General features: G+C 42.0%; 1 protein-coding gene across 1 annotated transcript in view; it reads left to right on the top strand.

The window, feature by feature from the left end:
* The first annotated feature begins 2,276 nt into the window (after nt 1-2,276).
* The window catches only part of enah (ENAH actin regulator), a 62,709-nt gene continuing 44,871 nt past the window's right edge, over nt 2,277-20,114 (top strand). The window contains 2 exon segments of the mRNA XM_061091380.1: nt 2,277-2,438; nt 5,130-5,307. Coding sequence (XP_060947363.1) covers nt 2,307-2,438; nt 5,130-5,307 — 310 coding nt within the window. The 5' untranslated portion in view covers nt 2,277-2,306.

Here is a 20,114-nt window from a genome sequence, read left to right as displayed (position 1 = left end):
TGTGTGTGAATGTGACTTGTACTGTAGAGTGCATTGAGGGGGCGATAAGACTGGAAAAGCTCGATATAAATACAGTCCAGTTACTTACATCACCCCAGACATGTCATCCTCATCCTCGTCATCATCATCTCAGCTTATGCAAACCGCATGGTGTGTCGCATTGGTTATTCTGAAAGGTTTTACCTGTTTGCCCAAACATCCCTGTGTCTGAATCTACAGAGAAAAAGAAAAGGAAATCATGGTTGTGGAAGTGGAGGGGGAGCTCTGTTCACTTCACCGAAAATAATTATACATCAGTTTGACCTTCCTGATTACGACCTACACCTTTTTAAAGTACAGTGTAGAGACCTGATTGCTGCTCTGAGTCTTTGCGAGAAATACAAATAAATGCAAAATCCTTTAGAGACACGAGGTTTAATAATGTGCCTGTGGAATATGTAGAAATCCTCTGGCTGAGCAGTGAGTCATGAATTAATGATCCTGCCTTCATTTTTTTTCTCCACAATGCCAGCTAGCCCCAGCTCCTGTCTATTTCTACTCACAGGCAAGTTATGGACCGAGATGTAAACTCAGCGTCCACACCCCTTTGTGGGAAAAGCCTTGACAGTGAGGCGTAATGTAAATTTGTCAGCTGCTGCAGAGTGTTAACCCAGTTTCAGCTTCTCTAATCATAATGAAACACATTAGCAGAGGTGTGAGCGTTAGTGTGAAAGCTGGATGCTGGTGATGATGATGTGGATATGGATACACACTGTACATGAGGTTGTATAATTGAGTCTAGTGCAAGAACGGAATGCACACAGGAGATAAATGTTTCAGAGCTGTTTCAAGCAGATACTGTGTTTTTCTGACTTTTTCCACCCGGATAGAGACGCATATGGAGTAGCTTTGGAGACTGTTTGCACTGGAGTGTCTGCATGTGAATGTGTTCATACTGTCATTTAGTTTGACTTTTCAATGTGTCCACCCTCCATTTTTTTTATTATCCAACTTTAATACTGATGTATTTATAGGAACATAATGGGGGAATCTTTTAGCCCTTTCACACTCCGATAAGGCTGGACCACATGAGAGTGCACGTGTGATGCACTCAAGATGCATTAAAGACCTTGGGTGGTTTGGCAGAGTTGTCAGGGACACTTTGTGAACACACTGAACACAAGTGTAAATGCAGTTGTGTTGTCAGTCCCCACGTGGGTGGAAATGATGATGATGATGTTTTTCATTTTTTCGCACTGGTCTTGCCTACTTTCTCTGCGGACACGAGCAGTTCAAGGCAAACCAGTGACAATTATCTTTCACTGAAGTTTCAATGTTTGTCTGTCAAATGTGTCACAAGCCTAAATATTTGCCGCACTTCCTGTTTCAAAGTTAAAGCAGTAAAAGAGTAGTGCACTCTACATTCATATGTTTTATCAAAGTTATTGTGAGTACGGCTTCATTACGTAGAGTCCTGGCATTTAGTTGAGTGAATAGGCCTAATTTTATTGAGGAAATACAGATGTCATACCACAAACATTATGTAGCAGCCTTGCAGCAGACCTACAACAGACGTGCACGTGATGCGGCAGATCAGTGAAGCAGCCATCACGGGCTGCACATGCAACCAGTGTGGCCCAGGCATCAACAAGTAAACATAGACCTTTTTCAAGAAACTCGCGGCGAAGATGAGATCAATGGAAAAGCAATAACACAATAATAAACACAATAACGCAGTGTCATGGCTGGCTAATATCATCTTCTTGTGCTTCGTTCCGTTTTGGACTTCGAAAATGAGAAGAAGATGTGACATGAGCCTGACAGAGTAATGACATATTCACATATTACCCACTGGAGACTCATAGTTGGTGGGCATCTGAATAGAAGTAGATTTATCCTCTTGTCATTTCCCCCTGGCCCCTCTTCACTGCTTTTTCTGAATCTCTCCTCCTGTATCCTTCTGTTCCCCTCTCTCTTTATGTACTATTCAAGTTGTCAGTATTGCAGTGATGTACAGAGATTCATATCGCCGAGCCGCTTTCTTCTCACCTGTTTTCCCCTCGGTTTTGTTCTGCTATCAGCAGTTTTAGCAGAAGTCATGCAATGAATAATTGACTGTTTCCCTCCCTGCAGTCTGTCACATCCTCTTGCAAAGCAGCCCATTGCTCACATCAGTAACACAGACCGCACACATTGAAGGGATAAAGTAGAATATAAATGTAAGTTAATAATGTGTTTTTTATATGGGTGAATAGTATATAATGATATTTTTCTCTGTCTCCTGTCCATACAGTGAACAGAGTATCTGCCAGGCGCGAGCCGCTGTCATGGTGTATGACGATGCCAATAAGAAGTGGGTCCCAGCCGGTGGCTCCACTGGCTTCAGCAGAGTCCACATCTACCACCACACAGGCAACAATGCCTTTCGCGTGGTGGGACGCAAGATCCAAGATCATCAGGTCAGTGCATCAAACAAAGAACCTGCACACATTGAACCTTGTTTGCCTAATGCATGAAGTCAGCTGGAGTTTTTTATTTACAGTGGACAGTTATACAATATTCCAAAAGATTACAAAAAGGTGTTTGTATTGTTGCCTTTTGCTTGTTAAAGTACACTGAGACTGGAACTGTGCCACTGTGGGGGAGAAAAATGGGCTTTTGAAAGGGGAACTGACATGGAAATGAAATACGATGGTAGCAAGATCCACCCGCACACACACACACACACACACACACACACACACACACACACACACACAAAAAGCAGACCTTCCACTGAGCCACTTTTATGAATCTTGACCCTATATTTAGTAGATGTCAGCACATCCCAATGCCTGATAAGCTTCTTCCTAAGCACACATTTCAATATGAATACATTCACCTATAGTCACAAACAACAGATTCCCAAAAGGTGGAGGAAGCTCAGATGAGCTCACAGCTTGACAGCAGCCATAAGCAGGTGTGATGCACTGTGGGTAGGAGTGTGTGCTCTGCATGTATGTTATATATTGTGCACAGGCTACACCGCAAAATACAGCAAGCAGCTGTTGAATGAAGAGGAGAATTAGAGACACACGGCTTAGCTGCTTACCTGTGTGTGTGTGTGTGTGTGTGTCTGTGTGTCTGTGTGTCTGTGTCTCTGTGTCTCTGTGTGTCTGTGTGTAATTAATTCCTCCTGTGAGATGACACAGGCTGTCGCTGCAAAAGCAAAAAAGTAGGGTACCATAGGCTTCCATTTTATCTAAGTACTAAGACTAAATTAAATATAACAGACAAAGTTAAAAACGAGTATGCCGGGTGCAGAAGTGCAGAGCAGAGAATCTGCTGTTGTCACAGTCCTGCAGGTTCTGTCGTTCCCACTCTGTCTCCAAGAGTCACAGAAGAGTAGTTTGAGGTCTCTCTCCTTGGCTGTCTGCCCGGGACACTAAAAACTCCCGATGTTAGCACTGAAGCACCTTAAACACAAGACAGAGTGGATCATAAAGCCCCTTTACAACCAGGTAAAAATGATAATTTACCACATTATCAGCAACCAGTGTTTATGTTTCATTAGACTCTGGGCTTTTGGCACAACTAGATCAGAGTGTGTGAATTTGTTTTGAATCGTCGAAGAGTTTTTGGAGCAGGCAGACAGAGCTAGTGAGCGACAGAGTGAGAGGTGAAGATCTTTACTCCTTGATTTTATCTCTATTTGAGCTCCTGGGCCACAAATCTCAGGTTAGCTTGGCTGTCACAGACACTTCCCCAAACCTTTTCCGAACTGGTATTTAATGTCAGTTAATGCTCTCAGCACTTCAGCACAGCTAAACAGGACGAAGATGCATTCTGTCATGGTGATGCTTAAAATTCATTATTTACAAGCCTTTATGGTTGTGCATTATTCACATTTGAATTGTTCTGGCATTGTTGTGTGGAATTCACACCAGTACCCAACAGTAGGCCTACCTTTAATACTTAATTCCCTTGGTTTAACATGTGCATTTTCTGTAATCTTGTTGTCATGTAGTAATATCGTGATGTAATATCTCCCCTTAAATACGATGCATTTGACTTTTCATACTAATGTTATACTGAAAAATATTCTTTTAGCAAAAATAAATAGCATGTTGAGAAGCTGTTAAGACTCATCAATTGACAAAGTTGAGGCAAAAGGCTAAGTTAACATCGACAAAGTCGAACTCCGTTATCTCACACAACTCAATTTACTGGGATAATTAGTCGCCTAAAGATGTCATTTATCATGGTCCATGGAGAGTTCAGCTTCTGTTCTGCTGACTGTGACAGTTGAAGGTCCATCTAATACGATTCACTCAACATCTTTTAGACACACTTTGTCTGCCCAGGTGTTTCCTCAGGTTACATGTGTCTCCCTGGCCAGCTTTAGGATTTTGCATCCAGATTTTACAGTGATAGTTGTCAGCATGAATCTTGGAAAGTGTTACCCACTTTTGGCCCATCATTACCCCGATATACTCACTTTGGCTACATCCCTAATACTATGTTTTCCTTTGAATATGCAACGCGATTTAGATTGAAAACTCCAGGGGTTGTATTCTAATCTGGACGGGTAGAAACAGAGATGTTTCACACTATGTAGACACTCACAACCAGCTCTTGCTGATTGGGTCTTTTCAGTCACGATGTAGCTTTTGCCGATGCGTCAGGCTCCTATCACATTAACCTCCTTCTGGAAGAGAACAACCAACATTAGGTTCAGCTGCCAGTGTAGAAGGCAACATGGACATTCAATTGCAAGCGTTACAGACCCTGTTGTCTTTGCTAACAGCTGTTGTGCAGATATATTCTGCATTTTACAATGATACAAGTGTTCACATGTGTAGGAGACAAGCTGTTATTTAAGTATTCCCTGTTCACACCGGCACATGCATATCCAGTGTACATGACTTGTCAAGGGTTAGGGTTAGGGTTAGTATGGACAGTGATTAAAACTGATACAGTGCCAAAACACCTGTGTGTACAGGGATAAATTTAAATAAAAATGCTGTTTTCAAACAAAATGAATTAGATGGATATAGCCTGAACAAGCTGGATGAAGATGTAGTTCTTGCTCATACCGTTAAAGTAAAAAGTTGGGTAATTGGCAAGCCAATCTAAAGAATGTTTCCCTTTTTCTTCTCTTGTGTCTCCAGGTGGTGATAAACTGTGCAATCCCCAAGGGTCTGAAGTACAACCAGGCCACTCAGACCTTCCACCAGTGGCGTGACTCCAGACAGGTCTACGGCCTCAACTTTGGCAGCAAGGAGGACGCCAACGTATTTGCCAGCGCCATGATGCACGCCTTGGAGGTGCTCAACTCCCAGGACTCTGGTAAGACTGACTTATACAATACATGGGTTTCAAGGCAAAGTTTGATTCACAACTGGGGGACACTTGGTATATATGGGTCATATGCGTCTTGTCTCGTTTGTATAGTGCTGTTCAGCCACATGTTTTCAGTTGTGAGCTGCTAATGACTTGCATAGGAAAATTAGCTGTAAGGTGCTAATCAGCATTTAATATTTTACAAGGTCGCTCTCAAAAAAATAAATAGAGTCAAGCCTTGTTGCTTTATCACCAGTGGACGTGCATTTTATACATAGAACTGAATATGTTTCTCTCCCTGCCATCCCAACCTTTGCCTCCAAAGCAGCAGAGTTGTAATATGACACAAAAAGATTGAGGTTGGGATTTACATGAACTGGATAACTGAGCATTAAATTTAAGTTGTTGCTGCAGCTTGAACCCTTAATACTGCTGATAAGTAGCTGGTTTCATTGTTGCTGCGTGTGCTGGAGGAACAGAGTAGACCACACGGGGTGGAACATGATTTGAAGCATTCAGGATGAAGAAAGACATCTGTCAACAGTGAAAACATGTTTTTTTAAGTGAGCTACAGTTACTAATGGGTTTAGCGGAAACAATGATTCGAGTTAATTCCCCACAAAGAGAGAGAGAGAGCTGCAGTTACTACAGCCGTGAGTTCCTTTAATCAAAACTTCCATTTGGAGCTGCCTGTCTGAGAGCACAGCAGGCAGCTAATGATAGACGGCTCCTGGTAACAGCATGACTTAATGGGATGATGCATTCTTAGCATTGTTGAGCATGATTGGTACTTACATGTGGCAATTCTGAATCTGTAACCTTTTAAATTGAGCATCGATCTAAGCGTAAAAGGGACGACATTCTGGCAAGAGGCTTCCAGTGTACTAAGAGAATGTTAGGAAGGAGTTAGAATTCATGGCATGACACACGAACACACACACACACACACACACACACACACACACACACACACACACACACACACACACACACACACACACACACACACACACACACACACACACACACACACACACACACACACACACACACACACACACACACACACACACACACACACACACTGTGCTTCCAGTGGTGCACCCTGACCTTGGCTCTTTGAAACATGCTCTCATTACGAAGCTACATCCTCCAGCTGTGTCTACATTTTCATACCTGCCAGAAGGGATGAGAGGAGGAGGACTGAGGATTGTTACGCAGATGATTGTGTGTTGTCCGTGTGCGTTCCCACAGTGAACAGTCCCCGGCATAAAGCTGAACTTTCTGCTGATTACTATCCTCTCATCACCCCCCCCTCCTGCTGTCTTTTTACTTTGCTGTTTTTAATCCAACAAAGACGCAGCAGAGGTTTTAATTGCAGCCAGTTTGTATGTGTGTGACTCCAGATGCTGTTCAACATTACCCACAATGCCCCACATCCTTTCCTGTCCTCTATGTTCCTCTTCTCTCCTCTCCCCACACTCTAATCCCATCCAATAATTAAGATGGTATGCACCTCATTATGCTAAAGGTGCTAACTTTGCTGTGTGTGTGTGTGTGTGTGTGTGTGTGTGTGTGTGTGTGTGTGTGTGTGTGTGTGTGTGTGTGTGTGTGTGTGTGTGTGTGTGTTTGGTAGCTTGTTTGTGTAGAGGGTAAAAGGAATTTGTCATCCGAAAATTGGGTCATTGCACTTGTTTTAAATATTCCAATATCCATCCATCCATCTAGTCATTCATCCATTTTCTATAGCTTATCTTTTGAGCGTCACAGTCGAAGCTGGGGTCAATCCCCACCGACGACATTCCAACAGTTGAGGATGACAAATAGAAAATATATCGAAATAATGTAATATGCCTCTGTAACAACAGTACATAGATTCAAGCTACACTAATCAATCTTTTTGAACAGGGGTTAAATGATTTGTATAATTTAAGTTGGAACGACAAAGTGAACGTTTCTGTAGTTCACCTCGGTTTTATCGGCAAGAGCATTTTATAACCTTGAACCTATCAGCGTCCTGCATGGGTCCACTTTTGCAAACCTGCTCAGTACCCCTTAACTGCAATCATCTCCAAGTCAAATCTGGATCCATCAGTACATACGACCCATGACCCATTATTCAACACACATGCTACATACACAGTCATTCACATCAAATGGGTTATGTCCTCCTTGTCCTCCTGTTTCTGTGGTTGAGTTGTGGTCTTGGAAAAGTATCTGAATAGTCGAGGGACCTGTGCTTCTGCAGCTGTCAATGTGTTTCCTCAGTGACAACGAGCCTAGCTTATTGTGGCCATAAAAGCTAATACATGGTGGCACATTTTACAAGCAGCAAAGCCACTGAGAACGAATTCACCACTGGATATTTCTGTCTTTATGTGATCTATTTTGATGCTCCAGCTAGTTTTGGTGTCTGTAGTGACAGTTTTTTAGCGGAAGTGAAGGTAAACTAGGTGGTGTTATAGGTTTTCACAATAAAACAAATCCTTCCGGCTGAGTAAGTTTAACAAAAGCTGATCTAGATGTTTGCCGTGTTGCCCACCAACGTTTATATTACATTTTTACCCATGACCGTACTTGTGTATTTAGATGAATATATTTCTTATTAAACTTCTTTTTTGGAAGTCTACCCATCCTGCAAGTAACTGACCTGGTGCAGGACTCTACCTGTTGACACATTTATTTCCACCTGCAACTCTCCCATATAATCTCAATATACACTCCTCCACACGACAGACAGAGACAAAGTCAGCAACAAGCTGAAGAACACTGAGTGAAGCTTTTAGTCGTAAAAGAGCCTGATCCTCAGGAGCGGGGGTTGACTGAGAGAGAACAAACGCAAAGAGTCGATGTCGGGCAATTAGTTATACAAGGTGACCAGAACTTTTTTACTGCTTGTCAGTATGAGAGGAAAAAGAACAAGTTTTTAAAGGATGGGTGTGTGGAATTTAATGACATCTAGTGGTGAAGATGCATTTTGCAGCTGAATATCCCTCACCTCACCCTCCCCTTTCAAACTTGAAAGAGAACCTGTGGTAGCCTTCAGTTGTCATAAAAATTTTTTTTCCAGTTTAGACAACTGTTAAAAACATGGCGGCCTCGGTAGAGAGGACCAGCTCTCGATGTTAATATACAGTATTTAAATATAAAGCTCCCATTTTAGGGTAAATAAAACAACAATTTCTAAAATGTTGATGAAACACCCTCGTGAAAACCCCACTAGGATTATTTTATATTCAATTTCTGCCATTAGATTCCTTTCATCTAAATCTTACACACTGGACCTTTAAAAGGTTTGGATAATAGACTTGGTTCATTGAAAGTGCTTGAATATATATATATATATATATATATATATATTTTGCACAAATTTAAATTGATTATTATTACTTATTCTACTAATTATTTATTTAGTAAATAAGAAATAGCTTTGTGCTGGCGTCTGCATTTGTGTATCCATCGTCTCTCAGTTGTTTGACTTGGAACTAAATCTTACACAGCTTCCACATCGTATGGTTTTCCTGGGCTGTGTTATACAGGCAGGAGACAGACATAAGAAGTGCTCTTTTCTCTGTAGAAAATTCTTAGTGGTGTAACAGTAATGACTTTGATTCATGTTTCAAATTGGCTCCTTGAATCTGAGGGTATTTGAGGTGCTGCAGGAACACATCTAGTAAAAGCTTTAAATGCTTTGTTCTCAGCTTGTTCTTCTGAACTCAAGTGGCCAGCACTGCACATGTTGAACCGTGTTTAGCAAAAGCATATTTGTGTTTCAGTGCTTGAAATAATAATGAAAAAATTTATGTTTTTTTTCTATTTAGCTGCATAAAAACAATAGAAGAAAAATCATTTTGAATCTGAGTTAAATCTTTACATCAGAGATAAAGGACACAGACACATACTCTTGTGTTTGTTATACTTATTTTACACCGAAAATAGCAGGTAAATGCAGTTTTTGTTAAAGCTGGATAAACCCACTAAAAACAGGACATGTAGAGGAGTTAATATTGAATTTTCACATGTTTGTTATGTTCTGTTCGATAATCGATGTTGCAAATTGTTCTCAAGATGTAAAAAACATAAACAAGTGTTCATGAGTCATGCCGTTGAGCAGAAAAAGTGCAGTGTCAGCATCTAGACTGCTAGACGCTCCTCCATGAACCAAGTTTTCATCACTTCCGTTTAGAGCTATTAAAAACCTGTGTTGATGTAGAGTCATTTGACCCAAGAGTGAATGCGGATTGTATCTATTCCAATCTCAGACAAAACTAGATGTTTGTTGTTGTTTGCAGATTTTGTTTGACCATTGGAAAATGGACTTTAAAGAGACAAGCCTTGGATAAATACAGTAGTCCCCAGCACAACCTGAAACCTTTCAAAATCATTTTCTCTTTCTCTGCTTCCTCATCTTTCCTTCTCGCTTCTCGCTTAAGGTTTTTTAAAGATATATTTTGGGCACTAAACCCTTTATTGATTGGATAGATTTTTAAGGGGTGTAGAGAGAGCGGTGAAATAAACGCTGCAAAGATCATAAATGAACCTGAACGGCCGCTGCAGTCCTTTTTTTTTTGCCACTTTCCCATTCATCTCCCACACCGCCTTCCTTGCCTCACTCCTTTCTCCCTCCCTTTGGCCTCAGCCCCTGTCTCAGCGGTTCAGCCAGCTGCCTACAGAAGCCACAGCAAGGTGACAGGGATTCCCCTTTCACCCCACTGTTTTGCTAATATATTTGTGTCCTGACAGCTGCTCCCGGTGTGGCGTCTATTCCAGTCCAAGTCATCTGTGGACTTGACACTCCTCCCCGGCACACAGAGGTTCGCCCTCCATCACTCACTCAGTGGGTGTTAAAGCCCTGCCACACGAGCGAGGGTCAGGTCACTTATTTTAGACATGCATTTGTTGTGCGTGGTGATATGTGCTGTGTGAACAGTGGCGGCTGGTGAATTTTTTTTGGGGGGGGGGCGCACTTGGGCGGCGCGGTTTAAATAGCCCACCGCAATGAGAGAAAAAAAACTCCGGGGTGCTCCGGTCCTGTGCTCCGGTCCGGACGTCCCCGGGGACGTCCCGGTCCCCGGGGAGGTGCTCCGGTGCTCCGGGAGGTGCTCCGGTCCCGGTCCCCGGTCGGAGACCGGGTCGGAGACCGGGTCGGAGACCGGGTCGTCCCGGTCTCCGGAGCACCAGAGGGAGGTGCTCCGGTGCTCCGGGAGGTGCTCCGGTCGCCGGGACGTCCCCGGGGACGGTCACGGTCCCCGGGGAGGTGCTCCGGTGCTCCGGTCCCGGTCCCGGAGGAGCACGTCCCCATGCACGTTAACATGTGGTTAAAAATTTCAGCTGATTATTACTGATCGATAAAACTACACACACGACACAGTAAACAACAATGATTCTATCTGTCCACTGTCTGTCCTCTACCTGTCTCACTCAGTGCTCCGGGATCGGAGCTGCACCTCCGTGCAGATTAAAAGTATCTGCTAACTATGCAGCTCCTGTAGATCAGTGATAAGGTCTCTGATTGGACAGTCCTGTCAGCATGATGTATAAGAAACCCTTTCATTGGCTGTAGGCGCAAGTGAAGTGCGCCCATGGCTCGAACTGTCATCCGCCATTGAAAAGCTGTCCTTGCTCAAATGTTCCTGCCCCTTTTGTTGGCTTCCATAGACTTCCACTTGCCCGGCGCCCACAGGGAGGAGTGGCTTCTCTCTCAGTGATAATGAATGGCAAATATATTACCAAATATAATATATTAAGTGGTTTTTGACAGGGGCTTACGGTCTCCGGCACACATTTAACGCTTTAAAACAGTACATTTCTTATTAAATTATTTGATATATAATGTTTTTTGACATGTTTTTTTTTTTTTTTTTTTTTTTCATCTCAAAATTGTAGGGTGGGCGGCGCCCCAGCGCCCTGTATGACGAACCGCCACTGTGTGTGAATGATAAAGTGGAAGCTTTTCATAATCCTTACGAAGTCTTCCCTGTGATGCTTGTATGTGCTAGCATCTCTGTTTGGACCTCACATGGAAGCTGCTGTTGGTTTGACTTGTTTTTGTGAATCTCTCGAGTCACATAGACAGAAAGTGCAGTGAGTGCTTTAGCTAGCTAAGCTTTCCTGTTCATGGTTTACAGGAACAGCTCGATAATCATTGGAGACATACAGTAAATCACACCTCGGTCAGTCCGAGCCAGAAAGGACAGTTTAAATAGAACAAGACAAACATCAGGATGAGCATAGTAATGGCCTCTCTTAGATAGCTTCATCTTTTATATTTACATGCGTCTTCACTTTATTGGCCCGATTCTGATCCTGTTCTTTACTCTTGGCGAGTCCCTTCCCCCTTTCCTCAGCCTGAGAGCTCTTTTATTATCAATTATCAGACTAGAAATATGTTTGCTGTTAGTTGAAAGGTACAATGGAGTATAGGGCCATACTGAAGAAGTAAAAAATCTGAGATTTTGCAAATAAAGTCATGATTAATTAAAAGAAGACATAATATTACGAGAATAGATAAACTAAAGTAAAAAGATTTCCCACAATATGCAGAAGGGAGAACTTGAGCTCTATCCAGTTCTTATCGTTCAGATGTAACTCACGATGGCCAGGCGACCACTAACAAACATTTACTCCTCCATGAACGATACTCCAAATATATAAATAGCTGTCTTCTGAATGGTCCTGATACTTATAATAATGTGGAGCTGATGAGCCAAAAGTATTTTGTTATTTGTGAATCCAACATATTTCAACCCAAGTGACAAGCCCTGCTAAAAGTCCTCCACTAACATCAGTCACAGACTAACATTATGACTTAATTCTTGTAATATTGTGATTTTATTCTCGACTTTTCATGTAATATCACAACTTTATTCTCAAAATCTTGTTTTTTTCCCTTTATGTTGCTCTAATACTCCACCGTAGAGTGTGGACGTGTGAATAATTGTAATCTCTTTCTTGGATGTATCGCGTTGGCGTGATTTTTTTTTCTTTAACCAGTTTTTCAATTTACTTGAATAATCTTGTTTCAGCTTTTGTCTTTGTCCGGTTTTCAATGACTCCAGCTTTTGATTAAAAAGGCACAGAAGATTTGCTGCTACAAAAACATTTATGCTGTGATCAAAACAGATTATGTGAGATCAAGAGGATGATGGTAAACTGGTATTTAATAAGGGGCAACTTCTCTTCTCCTCCGCTTCAAGAAGAGTTCATATTTGTACCCGTAACGAATTCAAATCCCACTGGTATGACACCAAACCTTTTTGAACCATTGTCTTTATAGTGTATTTTTTCATGGCACCCACCCAGTTATGCCCACCCGCATGTGCATGCATGCACTTTACAGCTAAAAATTCCATCATTCATATCAGTAGAGCACAAAGACCTCACTTAAATGAGACGTTCTGGTCTGCGGAGGGTTTCCTATTTAGGGTCCTGACCAAGTGTCTGTATGTGAGTGAGACTTGTATATATGTAGTCCACCCACCCGCACACACACAAACACACAAGCACAAGCACACGCACACACACAAACACACAAACACACAAAAACACACGGGTGGCTGTGGCTGAGGTGGTAGAGCAGTCATCCTCTAACCAGAAGGTAGGCGGTTCTATCGACAAAGTGTCCTGTGGCAAGGTACTGAACCCCAAATTGCCCCTATTAGAAAAAAGTGCTGCCCATAGATGCACTGTGTGTTTGAATGGGTGAAAGGGAAATTGTACTGTAAAGTGCTTTGAGTGGTCATAAAGACCAGGAAAACCTCTATATGAATACAGACCATTTACCATTTACATACATATATATATACAGCATATTGGAGGAGCCAGGTTTCGAATCACAGACTGGTGGTGGACCCCGTTCTACCACCTGAGCCACGGCCATGTTTGCTGACTTTAAAAAGCAGCGCGTGGCAGAATAACCATTCTATCGGGAAGACAGGCGTATTGACAAAATGATATGTGGATATGAGCACTGGTCTGTATCTGGACCACAGTGTGAATTATTGTATCACGTCTCTGAGAAATAAGCCTGAGACTTATCTGATGTATTCATGTGACGCACCAGTGAATCATAGCATCTCAGCACCATGTGGAAACCAACCAATGAACTTTGCCCTCAGCGACCTGTTTCCCTTTCTCTGATCTTCGCTCTACTGAGTTACTCCTAATGAACGACGCGCTTCACAAAAACACAAATAAACAACTTAAACGTTGTAGGTCATCTCGTACAGACATCTGACTCTTTGCTCTCCTAAAGATCTCTCTAATGTGGAGTTGAAACTGCTTTAATATTTATTTTTTATTTTTAAAGTTCACTTTTGACACTTTGCCACAGAAGCACTTCCTGAGTATCTCAGCTCAGATGCTTCAAGTGTGTGAGTCTTTGTTGTTAATGTTTTGACAAAGAAAACCAGCTTAGTGTTTCCTGGAACTATTACTTGCACACAAACATGTGTGTGTCAGCTGAAGGAATCACAGAATAGTTTACATCTTAGCAAGGCAAATGTGACTGTAGGGACTGCTGACATGTGGAGAGAGAGTGTGCGTGTGTGTGCGCGTGTGTTTGTGTGTGCGTGCGTGCGGGTGATTACAATTAAGGACAGGCTTACTCTTTGAAGTTCTGCAGCATGTGTGTGCATTTATATGACTTTTGGCACCACAGACGCCATTTTCCTCATCTTGCTTTGCATCACTGAAACTAGCTATTGCTTCATTCATTCATTTTCCCTTTATTTTAACTGAAGAAAACAACGAGGTAGAGACCTCATACAGGCGAGTACAGAAAATATTTAAAAAAAACATTCCAAGATAAAAATGAGTTGATCTTAAGATTTTTCTGTATGTAATTCCATGTTGCAGGTACATGATGAGAAAAACAGGATTTACAAAGTTCAGTAAAACAACTGGCACCTATAGTGTGATCAGGTCATTTGAGTGTTTTTTTCAATGAGAGCCCAGAATAAATGACAGCAGTGAAGTGATGTCAGGGGGTAAAAAAAGATTAAGGGTCTCATAGATAACTAAAAACCAGTGTTCGTATAGAGACAGAGGTCCAGCCTTGGCATGTAACTTTCAATGATGAGTAGTTGTTGACTTCCTCTTGCTTTGGAACAAAGTGACGTAGTGTCTGTACTGTCAGCTCAAACAGGGACACTTGGTGAACCTGCCACACACACACACTTTGTTCATCAGTGTTTCTCCTCTCTCCTAAAAAGGCCAAAGTAGAGCTTGATGAAAGGACGGGATTAGGCGAGGGACGGATGGGTCACAACTGGCCAGGCGTCTGTCTGTGTTGTGGTCTGGCCTGTAAGCCGCTCCTCTGAGGGCATGGCAAGGACGTAGAAGGTAGAGAGGATGAAAGGGACAAGGTGAAATACAGAAGGTCTCAGGCATAAGGATGGGATGACCTGTAGATGATGGACAGGATGTGGAAAACATAGAAGTGGTTTGGAGGGTTGATAGATTTGTGTCGTAACTCTAACCCTGTCCATATCACACAAAAACAACTTTGTCCTGGCCTAACCTGTGTTACTCTGCTGGACGTGTCAACAGCTCACTGCTTATAAAATCACTCTGTGTTGAAAAGGAAGAATGTGACCTGCAGCATGACTGTCATATCTTTGTGGAAATGGACGGAGAGCAGGAGCCCTGTGGCTAAATATTTATATCTGTCTCTATAGCTGTTGTTCTGGCTCTGTGCCTTTAATTTCTTTCACACAAACACACGTACATACACACACGCGCAGTTGTAGTCTAAGCTGTTGTGGATTGTTTCTATAATATTTAAAAAGCCAAGCTGTTAAGTAGGACAATTATCGCAATATAATTGTCATTAATATCAATTCAGCGAGAGTTAAATAAATATTGATGTAATTCTTATATATTGTTTAAGTATGATGGGGATAAATACCATAAAAGTGATCCCCCTAAGATGTGTTTAATGCCACATCCTTCAATAATTTGACATTTATTGTGATCATCATTGATACTGACCGATATAAAAATGTTAATCTTGTTAATATTTTATCTCCATATATTGCCCATCTCTACTGTGAGGTCAGAATCTACAAACTTCAGCTGTTTACCTTTGCTTCATAGAAAACTTAAACCTAAAAAACATTAACTTCTCAAAGTCCAATTTTTGTGTTTGGAAAACATCTGTAAAAATGTTATGGTAGAGGAAGTGAAAAAAAAAGAGGTCTGGATCTACCCCCTGATCCAGATATGTATCAAAGTGTAATAGGTTCTTCCCTGACCCGTACCACGTCCTAGATGAAAACTTAACCTCCTTGGCGGAGGTACAAATCTGTCATTTCTGAGAATCCCTTTGTGACATTTTGCTCTTAAAATGTGCTTCTGTTACTTTCTCCCTTAGAGCTAACTTTTGAATTAAAAGAAGTTGGATAAAAGCACAATATCTCAAATGTTGTGTAGTAAAAGTATTAAGAAACATATTGCTACATGTTGGAAATTAGTGCAGCGCTTGCATTTATGCTCTCGCATTCCTGCTTAAATAGAGCAAACAATTTATTCTTCATGGTCTCACCAGATGAGCAGGATCTGAGTCTCTGCTCTATTTGTATTCACAGCCAGACTCAGATTTGGCAGCAACTCTTCTCCGCAGGGACATATGAAAACTTGCTAACTGGGGATTGTCACTTATTTTGTTTGTCTTTATGGTCCTTGCCAACAGTGCACCATGTGGCTCTCCATCATGTGAAACCTTAGTGGAGGGGAGGGGTTGAAATCCGAGAGAGCTGGGGGGGTTGCAGGAGGACAGAGAGACTCGCTGAGCGACTTTTCCCGTAGAAACAGTCGACGTCCCCACTGACCAGAATGAGTTTGTTATTGCAGGTCACGAGGGGGGGAACCCCTCCTGCAACCCCTAGCCACATCAGTCTGGTATGTGTTTATTTGGTTCAGATTGTGACGGCCCCCAATCCCTAACCCAGCAACCCCATCCACCCCAACGCCCCACCTCCTTAACCCCCCCCCCCATCTGCCCACCTGGACCGCTTTGCATTTTCTCGGTGAGCTCATGGTGTAGAGCATGAAAATTTAGACTACACACCACAACACGGCTGGACTGTGATATCAGAAGAGCAGGAGGAAGGGACGTTGTGAGAAAGAAGCATAGAAAGAAAGAGGCAAAGAGGTGTTAAAAACAAAAGTATTTACAGAGAAAAGCCAAAAAAAACGCAGAAAAGGAACCACAATTTAAAGAGAGAGAGGGCAGAGGTCCCCCAGCTGTCTTGTTTATTTTCTGACTGCTGCTGCCGGACACTCTGCTTAATCGAGGACCCCCCCTCAGGCCTAGTCACAGCCGTATTTGCAGACATGCCTGTTGCAGCAAGGTTTCATCGATTCTCTCAGGACACACAGAAGATCAGCCGCGCTCAAATCATCCTCAGGAGTGAGTATAGTTAACCTGATGGGACATTTCTGCTTTGGAGTGTGTCCATTTCATAAAGGCAGGCCATGTGTGTGTCCTTTTTGGGGTTTGCATGATTGAAACTAAGTTTGGAAGCTTTGCATAATGAAAATTCAAAAGATTTTATTTCTGCAAACGTGCAAATTCCCCTGCACCCAGGTTGACAACTTTTTCTCAGACCACATGAAATCACATGATTTGCATGATCGTAAATGTAAAATCGTAAAATCTCAACTCTGCGATGGGAGTGCGGTTGTGTGTCCACAATGTATGAAAACTTTCCAAATGTACATTTTCAGATCACCACTTAAAATGTTTCAAACCTGGAAACAAACAGTGAAAAATTTGAAAAATGTGTTGGAGAAACAATGTGACAAATTTGCTGCAGTTTTGAAGAAGGAAAAATTATGTTTCAAGGATTTGAAGTTGTTTTTACAACATTTTGCAAGGCTCAGTTTCAATCATGCACCACATTGATTTATTAGACTTCGAGTCACCTTTCAAAGCTTTTTTGCTGTTGTTGAATTTGGCGTGATATTTATCCCATAAGAGCTCATCAGGTATCAGATCTGTACTCTTGAATCCAAGTTGGAAAATTGGCGAGGAGAGGAAAAAGTTGGGTCAGTTATTTGCAAATGAATGCCCTCCACCGCTGCCTCCATGTACAAGTATTTATAAGTGAAAGAAAGTCCACAAGAGTGTGTCGGTGTGTGTAGGCCTGTCACGATAACACATTTTTCTGTGCGATTAATTGCCCCAGAAATTATTGCGATAAGCGATAATATTGCCGTTTTGACACCATTTTCAACTTATATAATGATAATGGCATAATAATGCAAGTACACCCTTTCGAAGATCAATAAACTTTTATTTTTAAAGAACACTGGAACTGGACATCTGGAAGACATTTAAGAAAGACTTTTTTATTGCCAAATATATGAACTGTTTAAAGTAGATTATAAATATAAATAAATACAAAAACTTTTTAACTTAAAACTATGAATAATATATGAACTGTTAACAAAAGTTTACACTATACTTAAATAAATAAAAGTAAATACAAAACAGACACACTCTGACTCGTGACTCTGACTTCGGTGCCTGAGCCAATTGAGACCCCGTGTCTCCGCGGAGACCCCTGTGTCAGACCGCTCGGAGACCCCCGTGTCTCCGCGGCTGGGGCTGTCGCAGGCAGGCTTCCGCCCGCCTTCGTCCCCCCGAACGCTTTTGTGAAACCTTTCTCGCCGTGGTCTCCGTTCCTCCCGCCCCGAGCCTTTCCAAGCCGACCCGGAGCCGTCGCGGCGCACCACGGAGGAAATGCGCCCGGCGGGGGCCAGCCAGCGCTTGGGAGAGGGCTCGCGAGGAGATCCCCCCACACCTGCACTGGAGCCCTGACGCACGCGGGGCGCGGGCAGCGCGGAGACAAGAGTCTGTCCACCGGCAGCCGCGGCCGACTGCCGGATGGGATCTGCATCGATCTCATTTTTAGCCTTATGCGAGCGGAGTTGACGGAAATCCGTCATAGCGACGGAAAACTTTAATCCCTGAATTTATTGCAGCCGGCAAAAAATTATCGCTCATTTTAATTTATCGCGCAATTAATTGATTTATTGCATATCGCGACAGGCCTAGGTGTGTGTTAAAACGTTTCTGTCCCACAAGCCTCAGACATATTTTAGCTGCAAGCTAGGTCTCCATTGAGTCTTTCCGATTGGCCGCAGAGCTGTTCTGCATTTCATTGGTTAAGCTGTGCTCTATTTGTCACATAACAACAGTTCAGAAAGGCTGCACGGAGGGGTGACATAGTTGTCACGGTCTCCTGATCTCTGCAATAGAAGAACAAGTTTAACGTTTTGTGTGAGACACAGCATGAATGTGTTTTTGTACATAAGTTTGGCAAACCATTAAAGTGCTGCGGTTATGAGTGTGAAGAAAATGCACAAGGGATTAAAACAAAGAAGAAAAATATAAACCTTGACTTGTTTGTGGGCTTTTTAAAATTCTGATGAATAAGCATGAGCAAAGAACAAAAGCAAAGCGGCGAACAGAAAACAAACTCACTCGTGAACAAATCACGAGGGAATGTTAGCAGTTGAAAATACATTGAGATTGTTGCTTGTGTAGTGTAGCATGCCATGGCTGAGCACTATCCTGGGTCCACAGCTCAGAATAGTTGCTTGTGTCTCCATTTTTTTAATTGTGGTTCAAATATGTCTGCTGTTGTGCACATTGACAGCTGTTGGCTGGTAGAAAACACAACCAAACCAATCAGATATCTGTAGATGCCATTAAGAAATGGGGACGTCATATTCTTAAGCCAAAGCCAGGAATATAATGATGTGAAAAAAACAATATTTGAATATTCAGTGTGTAGGATTTAGGGGATCTTAATGCAGAAATATTATATAATATTTAGAATGTGTTTTTATTTGGTTGTGTAGTCACTTCAGTCTGTTGCAATCTGCTATCTCACCAATAGATGTCACTAAATCATACACACAGAGCCTTCGTGTCACAGTTTGTAGCTTGTTAAGATTTTTAAATCAAGACTTGAAAAGATACCCTATAGATACAGATTAGATTGAAGGTATTACAGTGTAAAACTAAAATAGTCCTTGTACTCTCTGGTAAACTATTTGATACAGACGCTGTTTTTAAATTACCCATCGCTTAGTTTGGCTCGATATATCTGAAATGAGCTCATCAGCCACAAAGTTATGTTTGTGGTTCCTTGTTATGTCAAGACTGCAGAAAAAATACATTCTATTGAAAAACATGTCAGAATGCTGCTGTGTTTTCTGTGTTTAGGGCCAAAGAGTTATTGGTTGTCAGATCATTATCTCAACAGAAATATTCAGCTGAACTAAAATCTCTGCTGTGTTCCCAATATAATGTTTACAAAACAGTTAATTTAAACAACCAAGACGAATCATTATCTTCTGACCAAGACAAACAAAACGTCCACTGACATCACATGACTGGAGTCATGCTAATGTGTGTCCACGCTTTGGCCTCTGGCTAATAACATTTCACTTAAGCAAAATTCTTGCTTTCCCATGAATCAGCTGTTCTTTTGTCTTTTAGTGTGGAAGTCACTCATTTATTGCTCTGACCTCATTGTTGTCATAAAACTGACTGTCATACATGTCACTGACCAAAGTTGAGTTAGCATGTGATGGTCTTTAGCATGGGTTTTGTGGGTCTTAAAGTTGCTTATGGGTAAAGTGGAGGTAGCAGCTAAACAGGAACATCTCAGCGAGCTGTTGACCACCCTTCTCTCAAATAGCCAAATGTAATGCAGCTATGAACAGTAAAAATATATAAATAAATATCAGAACTTATGTGGAGGCACACCCCAGACTGTGGCTGCGTCCGAAATCATTAA

The sequence above is a fragment of the Limanda limanda genome, chromosome 18, assembly GCF_963576545.1.
Source record: "Limanda limanda chromosome 18, fLimLim1.1, whole genome shotgun sequence".
Classification (NCBI taxonomy): domain Eukaryota; kingdom Metazoa; phylum Chordata; class Actinopteri; order Pleuronectiformes; family Pleuronectidae; genus Limanda; species Limanda limanda.
Note: the sequence above shows the minus strand (reverse complement) of the source record. Positions and strands in the feature narration are given on the sequence as shown.